Raw genomic sequence first — 10,116 nt, forward strand, 5'->3', positions numbered from 1 at the left:
TTTATATTATTGTTTCACACACACACAAAAAGAAGGAAAATTAGTATATATCATATACCTCTGTATCCTTCCAAACTTGTTTAAGTTTACTGTTGCGCATGTCGAGAACAACTAGTTCATTGATATCAAAATCCACCGGAAAAGATTGCATACAAAACCCATGCCAACGTAACCATCTTAATATTTTGGGAAAGTCTTTGAAGTCTCCTTTAAGTCTTACATAATCCAGTTGAAGCAGTTTAAGTCTCTTCATCTTTGCAAATGCTTGAGTTTCCATATCAACATCATTTGCCATGAGAAACTGACTTTTGGAATGCTTTGGAAAATGTAGAGTTGTATTTGTCCTTTCAGCCTTGTCTTCTAGCAATCCTTTTAGGTCAATTGTGAGGCACTTAACTGTTCTGGAACCCTGCATGAGAAAAACTTTCTTAAAAAATAAAAAGAAATTTGATAAAAAAAAAGTTGAGTAAAATGATGTTTCTTACAATTTTTTCTCTTATTACATCAAACGCGTTCTTATGCCACAATCTGCTTCGTTTCCCAATATCAGAAGATTCTTGACGAATAATTTCTTGTCCCATGTCTCTAATCATTTGGTGAATCATTAGCTTGTTTTTTTCATTAATGATTAAGAGAGACCTACCTACTAGATTTTCAATTCCAATTGTTGTATAGAAATCACAACCATCTAGAATTGTAGTCGTGTAATCTCTATCCTTCCCAATGAATAAACAAACTATGTCAAGGAATAAATTTTTGTCATGATCGTCTTCCAAAGAATCATAGCTTATTCTTAGAATCTCTTGAATTTTGCTGTCAGGGATTTCTTCCAATTTCTCCAATGCACTTTTCCAAGAACTCACACTTTTGGTAGATAATGAAGAGCCCAAAATTTGAAGAGCTAATGGAAGCCCACCACAGTGTTTCACTAAACTTCTTGCATATGCCATTGAACTTTCAGGCACTGAGTTATGACCAAAAGCATACCAATTAAAAAGTTGTAGCGATTCACTTGAAGCTAATTCTTTTACTTCAAATAGCTTGCTTAAGCCTCCACAACTGGTTGATGCTTCCAAATCAAACATTTGGCTTATAAAATGTGCATTCAATAGGCATCGATTTCTACTTGTTATGATGATTTTACTTCCGGGATGAAAAGGAATTTGAGTTCCCATTAATTTTTTTATTTTTTCCAATTCATCAACATCATCAAGAACAAGAAGAACTCTTCTACAACATACAATTTCTTTGATCTTGTTAATTCCATTGTCTATATTGTATATTTTATGTGATTTTCCTTTAAGGATATCTGAAATAAGTTGCCTTTGCAAATGGACTAAACCATTGCAATCTTGATTTGTTTCTCTAACATCAGCAAGGAAACTATAACCTTCAAACCTCGGGATGTTTTGATTGTAAATAACTTTGGCAATGGTTGTCTTCCCAATGCCTCCAATGCCACAAATAGTTGCAATGCCAACTTTATTTGCTCCATCTTGTTCTAACCATTGATTAATTTGTGTCACGAGAGAATCTATTCCAACTAAATAAGGAGGGACATACAAAGAAGATGAAGTTTATTTTGAACTTCTTTAACAATATCTTGGATGAATTGTGATTCATGCCTGCAAATTAAAAAAATACAACTCAATGGTAAAATCTTGGAAATTAAGTAAAAGTTACTAATGTATTTTCTCTTTTCTTGCATATATTTTGATTGCTTTTAAGAGATTATGTTGTTCCAATAGGGTCGGAAGCGTGTAAATTATTGTACTAAAAAATCACACAAAGTTCAATTCCCAGGGAAGAGAGGTGGATCACATGGATCTCTTAAATACCAAGTCTTTCCTTAGACAGAATATCCCTTCTATAGTAATTTAATAGCACAATTAAATACTACTATTATACCCTCAAATATTGAAAGAAAAATAGGACAAGAAAGAACACAAGAGATTTAACGAGGTTCGGTAAATTATACCTACGTCCTCGGGCACTAACACCAGATGATAACTTTACTACCTCCAAAATATTACAAACAAATAGAATTCCTTAAGAATTCTCAAATGGGAGAAGAGAGAAAACTAAGAGAGAAAGATTGGTTGGGATGGTTGAAATGAGAAATGGTTAGGCCTATTTATAGTTGAGGTTCAGGGACTAACTTGCAAATGGCCTAAAAAATTAGGGACCAAAATTGCAATTATACCATTCAACTTTAAACTCAACTTGCCAACCACTTTTTACTTTCTTCTTTCGGTGCCAATTGCACCTCCCACCATTTTTGACTTTTCAACAATCTCCACCTTGAAGATTTGATTAGGATAATCACATCTTCACACACTTCCTTCAACTCCCCAAATTTGATAAAGCTATCTTTTGTAGTGCCTCCAAATGCGCTCTCGAGCGCCATACACCTAAAGGTGCTCAAATTCTCAGGATGTTAATCAAGTTCAAACAATGATTAAACTTGATTGTTGTTATCACCTTGGTCATCATATCTGTGGGATTATCTGCTGTCGGAATCTTCTGAAGTAGAATTTTTCCTTTTTCAAAGACTTCCCGCACAAATTGATATCTTACGTCGATATGCTTGGTTCTTGAATGATAGACTTGATTTTTCGCTAAATGAATAGCACTCTGACTGTCACAATATAGACTAATGTGACTTTGAACAACTCCCAAGTCTTTCAATAATCCATTAAGCCAAATAGCCTCCTTAACAGCTTCTGTAACTGCCATATATTCTGCCTCTGTAGTAGACACAGCTACTGTAGACTGTAAGGTAGACTTCCAACTCACTGAGGCTTTCGCAAGAGTAAACAGATACCCCGTAGTTGAACGACGTTTATCTAAATCACCAGCAAAGTCGGAATCAACATATCCAACTACAAACTGACCAAGTGCTTCATCCTATTCAAAAATTAAACCAACATCTACGGTTTTTCGAAGATACCGTAGAATCCATTTCACAGCTTGCCAATGTCCTTTTCCAGGATCATGCATATACCTGCTCACAACTCCAACAGCTTGTGAAATGTCAGGCCTCGTACACACCATCGCATACATCAAACTCCCAACTGCATTAGCATATGGGACTTTCGCCATATATTCTCTTTCATCTTCAGTCTTCGGAGAGAATTGAGCACTAAGTTTCAAATGAGAAGCAAGTGGGGTACTTACATGTTTTGTGTTTTCATTTACACTAAAACATTGTAATACCTTTTTCAGATATTGCTTCTGATTTAAACAGAGCTTGCCTCTCGGTCTATCTCTACTTATCTCCATGCCGAGAATCTTCTTGGCCTCACCTAGATCTTTCATCTCGAACTCTTGATTCAACTGAGCCTTCAGCTTATCTATCTCATTTTGGCTCTTCGAAGCGATTAACATATCATCAACATACAAGAGTAGATAAATGAAAGATCCGTCATGCAGCTTCTGCAAATATACACAATTGTCATATTTGCTTCTTGTGTACTTCTGCCTTCTCATAAAGCTATCAAATCGCTTGTACCACTGCCTCGGGGATTGCTTCAATCCATATAGCGATTTGTTCAGCTTACAAACCCAATTTCTACCACCAGCATCTGTGTATCCTTCGGGCTGAGTCATATAGATCTCCTCTTCTAACTCACCATGCAAGAAAGCCGTCTTAACATCAAGTTAAGCTAGCTCCAAATTCAACTATGCTACCAAGGCCAACAAAATTCTAATGGAGGAATGCTTCACAACAGGGGAAAATACATCATTGTAGTCAACTCCCTCCTTCTGAGCGTAGCCTTTAGCTACCGATCTTGCCTTGTAGCGAATATCCTTCTTGCTAGGAGATCCATCTTTCTTTGCGAATACCCACTTGCATCCGATTGCCCTTTTATCTTTTGGTAATTACGCCAACTCCCAAGTATTGTTTTTTCGGAAAGACTGCATTTCTTCATCCAAGGCACTTTTCCATTTATCACTTTCTAAGCTTTGCATTGCTTCTTGATAAGTGATAGGAATATCATCAACAACAGGAAGGGCGTAGGCCACCATATCAGTAAATCGAGCAGGTTTACGAATTTCTCTCCGTGGCCTTGCAACTGCAACTGGTTCTGGTGTACTTAGTGGTTCTTGGGTCAGAACCTCTTCAACCTCTAATTCCTCCATTGTGGCTGGAGAATTAGACTTATTAACTGGGCAAATCCCCATCTGCTCAAACTCCACCTGTTTTGGAGTACACTCCACCTGCTGTGGAGTATTGCTCGTCTGAATATCTTTATCTGCTACCTTTTTCAATGTGGCAGATTCATCAAAGATAACATCTCTGCTACAGATCATTTTCTTTGTGCTTAAGCACCAAAGACGAAATCCCTTCACTCCAGAAGTGATTCCCATAAAGAGAGCTTTCTTTGCCCTCGGATCTAACTTTGACTCCTTCACATGGTAATATGCAGTGGATCCAAACACATGTAAGGAATCATAATCTGTAGCCGGTTTTCCAGACCATACCTCCATAGGAGTTTTTCTTCTAATGCAGATGATGGCAAACGATTAACAAGATGGCCAGCGTATGTCACAGCCTCAGCCCAAAATTGCTTGCCCAACCCAGCATTGGACAACATACATCGAACTTTCTCCAACAATGTTCGATTCATACGCTCTGCCAATCCATTCTGCTGTGGTGTATCCCTAACTGTGAAGTGTCGAACAATACCATACTCTTGGCACACATCGAAGAACGGATCACTTTTATATTCCCTTCCATTGTCCGTCCTAAGCCGCTTGATTTTCTTGCCAGTCTGGTTTTCGATCATAGTTTTCCATTTAAGAAAAACTCCAAGCACTTCATCTTTAGTTTTCATGGTATACACCCAAACTCTTCTGGAAAAGTCATCAACAAAAGTAACAAAGTAGTGTTTTCCTCCCAACGAAGGTGTTTTGGAAGGCCCCCACACATCTGAGTGAATATATTCCAAAATACCTTTTGTATTATGGATAGCAGTGCCGATTTCACTCTCTTTTGCTTTCCCAGAACACTGTGCTCACAAAATTTTAATTTGCAAGCCTTTGCACCTTTCAACAATCCTTGCTTTGCCAGAATTTGCAAGGATTTTTCGCTGGCATGTCCCAACTTCATATGCCACAACTGCATTGAGTCCAAGTCTTTGTTACCGGAAGCTGCAGCGACTGCTCCAATAACTGTACTACCTTGGTAGTAATACAAGTTATTTTTCCTGATGCCCTTCAATATCACAAGTGCGCCAGATGTCACTTTCAAAATCCCATCTCTCATAGTAACAACTGAACCATTGGATTCCAAGGCTCCCAATGAGATGAGATTTTTCTTCAAACTGGGCACGTACCGAACATCAGTCAGAACTCTGGTTGATCCATCTTGATTCTTTAATTGGATTGAACCTATCCCAACAGTTTTACAGGCATTGTCATTGCCCATATAAACAACTCCTCCATTTAGTTCTACTAAATCAGAGAACCACTCCCGGTTAGAGGACATATGATAGGTACAACCCGAATCCAATATCCACTCATCTGAATGGAACGACGATGATGATGCAACCAGTGATAGTTCAGAGTCACTAGTATCATGCTTAGCAACACAAGCATCTACAGCAGCTTTTCCCTTATTCTTCAGCTTTGGACAATTTTTCTTCCAGTGGCCTTTCTCATGACAAAAAGCACATTCATCTTTCCCGAGTCTGGACTTTGACTTTGATCTCCCCTTTTGAGTTTTCTTCCGAGTGTATGAACGACCTCGGACTACTAAAGCTTCTGTATCTCTGATTGAGTTTTTCTGTTTGTCCTTCTTTCTCTGTTCATAACTGTATAAGGCCGCACAGACTTCGCTCAGAGATATATCACTCCTGCCATGAAGTAGAGTAGTTTCTAGGAACTCAAACTCCTCAGGAAGTGACCCCAACAGCATCAAAGCCAAATCTTCATCTTTGAATGTCTCATCCATATTCAGCAAATCAGTGACTAACTGATTAAATTTGGTGATGTGATCATTCATTGTGGTACTTGGGACGTATGTGAAGCGAAACAGTCTTTTCTTCAAGTGGAGCTTATTTTGACTGTTTTTCTTCAAAAAATTTTCTTCAAGTGTCACCCACAACTTATTTGCAGAAGTCTCCTTTGAAAAAGCATACCTCTGCTCTCGAGAAAGGCATGATCGAATTGTGCCACATGCCAACCGATTGATCGCCTTCCAATCTTTCTCCTGTACATCATCTGGTTTCTCTTCATCAATGGCAATGTCTAGACCCTGCTGAAAAAGGGCATCTAGAACCTCACTTTGCCACATACCAAAATGGCCCGTGCCATCAAAGATCTCCACGGCCAATCTTGCATTTGCAATTGTCGGTCTTGTCCACATGGACGATGTTGAAGCTCCTACACCGACCGTTTTCTCCATAATCTTTCAATATACCTAAGGAAATCTTTTCTGACGTGGAAGATCAGTTTAAACTGCAACCACAGAGCATACTACGATTAACCTTCGGCTCTGATACCACTTGTTGTCCAATAGGGTCGGAAGCGTGTAAATTATTGTACTAAAAATCACACAAAGTTCAATTCCCAGGGAAGAGAGGTGGATCACATGGATCTCTTAAATACCAAGTCTTTCCTTAGACAGAATATCCTTTCTATAGTAATTTAATAGCACAATTAAATACTACTATTATACCCTCAAATATTGAAAGAAAAATAGGACAAGAAAGAACACAAGAGATTTAACGAGGTTCGGTAAATTATACCTACGTCCTCGGGCACTAACACCAGATGATAACTTTACTATCTCCAAAATATTACAAACAAATAGAATTCCTTAAGAATTCTCAAATGGGAGAAGAGAGAAAACTAAGAGAGAAAGATTGGTTGGGATGGTTGAAATGAGAAATGGTTAGGCCTATTTATAGTTGAGGTTCAGGGACTAACTTGCAAATGGCCTAAAAAATTAGGGACCAAAATTGCAATTATACCATTCAACTTTAAACTCAACTTGCCAACCACTTTTTACTTTCTTCTTTCGGTGCCAATTGCACCTCCCACCATTTTTGACTTTTCAACAGATTATATGTTCAAGTAAAAGTAAGAAACTAATGCAACATTTCAACATATATGATAGAATTATTACATTCAAAATCAAATTATAGAATTATTACTTTCAAAATCAAATTAAATCAAATCAAAAAAAGCAACATAAAAATTAATGAAATTCATTCGTGGAACAACCTATACTCAAAATTTCAACCTTCTCTTTGTGAAAGTTTAATAAATTCATGTTATTTACATGAATATATATATATTAATTTTTATTTATTGTAATATTTTGAATATGTGTAGACCTATTACATGAATAACTTGGATATGATTGTTGGAAATATACCACTGCAAAATAGAATTGTTACAGGAGATCAAATTGAATGTAAATAAAATAAGAATCTCTGTGTCGTGGAAGAACCACTGCATTAGAGGCAAATTCGCCATGATCAGTGTAATCGTGTAGTGGACGTTATCCCCCAACACAATACTTTAATATTCGTACACCTGAATAAAGAAGGTGGAACACGATTGACATTACTCTTCTCGAAAAAAAGTTCAATTCCCAATAAAGATTAAAGGGGTCAAAAATAGTCTCGCTTAAAACCTAATCTCTTAGACAGAATTTTCCTCTCGTGTAATTTTGCAGAACACTAGAATTTAGATAACAGAGAGAAGTTATTTTTCTCTTGTTGTGTTAGGTGGGAGAATCACCTCCTATTTATACTATTTTTTATAGGCAAAATGGTAAAAAAACAATTTTAGCTTCCAAAAAAGCAAAGAATTTTCCTAACTAAAAATAGTCTAAAAATATTTTTTATAACAGTCAAAGGATTTTCCAGAATTCAAAATATTCTTTTGCATTACCAACAATGACATCTTTGAAAACCACTAATAGTGTCATTAAATTCAAGAGGCTATTTCTTTTTGTTTTCAACTCGTCAAGTCCAAATTGTTCATGTGATAAGTGCAAACGTATTTGAAATTTGATCTGTGTTTTAAAAACATCCCACATTAGATTCGAGCTAACATTTAATGCTTAAGCTGATGACTTGTTTGATTGAAAGACCTTATTGATACAATACTAATATTTTAATGACTCAATTAAAACATATTAATGTTTCTGAGTTACAATTAACCCTTTAAAATGGATTGAAGTAACCATTTTAATTTCCAAACGCTACCTAACAATATTTTCTATTAATTTTCTTTCTACTCTATCAAGTCTTAATGAAAAGGATTGAAGTAACCATATGGAACTTGATTATGTGTATAACGTACCTGTCTTGTAGAACCATGCCTCCTATATCCGCAACTTCTTTTAAAGCATTCCTCCATCTTTGTACCATGTTGGTTTCGGACTCCAAGTTTTGTTCGTGTTGGGTAAATGCTTCTGCATAACAACCCGTCTGGTTCTTGACTTGACTCGGATCCACATCATAGAAAACTGGCAACACAATGTGTTTAGAGGATTTCTTGTGCTCCAATATCATTATAAGTTCGTTAAGACACCATGTGGATGCAGCATAATTCTTTGAGAAAACAACGATAGAAATTTTGGAGTGGTGTAGTATTGCTTTTTCAATTTCATCTTTTATGTTATTCCCTCTCTCGATTTCCTTATCATCTCTAAATGTTTGAATTCCTAAGTGCACCAAAGCTGTGTAAAGATGATCCGTAAAACTTTTGCGCGTATCTTCACCTCTAAAACTCAAGAATACATGATAACTACATCGCGAGATTTCTGACATTGCCATTGAAGAAGAAAATGAAGTCGTCCTGTATTTTTTTATGTAATAACAAGGTTCCAGATATATATATATATATGTGTGTGTGAATGGCAAAGCAGATATTATTAGCAGTCAAGTGGCAGTTCCCAATCCATGGTGGGTCAATCCTTCCACCAGTTCATACAACTGTCCGAAGAAATTCATGCCGGCCATGTTGTTTTTTCCAAATCTACCAGCTTGGGTTACGTATTCTATATTATTAATTTTGCTTGACAAATACAATGTATTGATTAACTTGATGGTTATAGCTAACACAACACGTAATATAGACATCATCTTCAGGCCAATATTAGTAAAAATATTATGAAGGTTCTTTGTATTTTAAGTTATATTATATTTTGTTTCTTCTATTTAAAAAATAGTAATTTAGTCATTGTATATTATATTAGAAAGTAAATTAGTTCTTTTGTTAAAAAAATTATCTATTGTTATTATTAAAAATTGGTCCATGTAATCAACATAAGGTACATGTGACAAGCCACATGCGATTATCTAGTTATTTCGTCATTCACTTTAGTTTTTAACAACAAAAAAGAAGGAAATTTTTAATAAAAATAATAAATTTATTCTTTTATTTAATGTATATGGACTAATTTACTTGTTTTTAAATACAATTTAACTCTCAATAGAATGATCTCTATGATAACTTTTACCACCTAATACCTTGGTAGATACACTCAATAATTAAACCACAACCACAATATATCACATAGACATCACATTAAATATTCAAGTTCGGTATAGTAAAGAAACAATTTTAGTATCTATGCATTAATGAAGAATTAATTGTTTTTGAAAAAGAATTGGTCATTAAATTGATCAGATCGTCAATTTTTTTTAATTTGTTTGTGTTATCTAAAGTAAATAAATTTTTAAAAATAAAAAAATAAAATTCACGTATATTGCACGTTAAAGTAAATTGAAAATGAGAATTGAGAGGGACATAAGAGAAGGAGAATAATTCCGTAAGTATCTGGTGTGGAAAATAGTGGTAGTAGAAAACGCGTTTCAATCGCTTTTCATTTCGGAGTCATGCTTACGGTCCATTTGGTGTGGAAAATAGCGGTACTAGAAACGCGTTTCAATCGCTTTCCATTTTGGAGTCATGCTTACGGTCCATTTGGTGCTCAACATTTTTATTAAAAATATTATTTGAATAGAGTTTTTCAACGGAGCTAGTAGAAAGGAAGGAAAACGTTAAAGTTGTTCACTATAAAAAAAATAAATATTATCAGACCTTAAACAATGAATTATCGGCCTTAAATTAGCAATTAAAGAGGATGGGATA

General features: G+C 35.6%; 2 protein-coding genes across 2 annotated transcripts in view; both read right to left on the minus strand.

The window, feature by feature from the left end:
- The window catches only part of LOC107932318 (disease resistance protein TAO1), a 46,572-nt gene extending 39,087 nt beyond the window's left edge, over window positions 1-7,485 (minus strand). The window contains exons 1-3 of the mRNA XM_041089914.1: window positions 7,407-7,485; window positions 486-1,543; window positions 59-409 (exon numbers count right to left, since the gene is read on the minus strand). Coding sequence (XP_040945848.1) covers window positions 59-409; window positions 486-1,543; window positions 7,407-7,485 — 1,488 coding nt within the window. The remainder of the gene's footprint in view (window positions 1-58; window positions 410-485; window positions 1,544-7,406) is intronic.
- Window positions 7,187-8,841, minus strand: LOC121215617 (TMV resistance protein N-like). The gene is made up of 2 exons (XM_041090570.1): window positions 8,320-8,841; window positions 7,187-7,545 (listed from the first exon to the last, which is right to left on the minus strand). Exons 1-2 carry the CDS (start codon window positions 8,793-8,795, stop codon window positions 7,488-7,490), a joined length of 534 nt encoding a protein of 177 aa, XP_040946504.1. The 5' UTR covers window positions 8,796-8,841; the 3' UTR covers window positions 7,187-7,487.
- Between the last annotated feature and the right edge of the window lie 1,275 nt (window positions 8,842-10,116).

Source organism: Gossypium hirsutum, chromosome D03 (genome assembly GCF_007990345.1).
Source record: "Gossypium hirsutum isolate 1008001.06 chromosome D03, Gossypium_hirsutum_v2.1, whole genome shotgun sequence".
Lineage (NCBI taxonomy): Eukaryota > Viridiplantae > Streptophyta > Magnoliopsida > Malvales > Malvaceae > Gossypium > Gossypium hirsutum.

Coding starts and splice junctions, on each gene's coding strand:
- LOC121215617 (XM_041090570.1), bottom strand. CDS start 8,795: ATGGCAATGTCAGAAATCTCGCGATGTAGTTATCATGTATTCTTGAGT. Junction 7,546..8,319: donor GGCATGGTTCTACAAGACAG/GTACGTTATACA, acceptor TTCTTTATTCAG/GTGTACGAATATTAAAGTAT.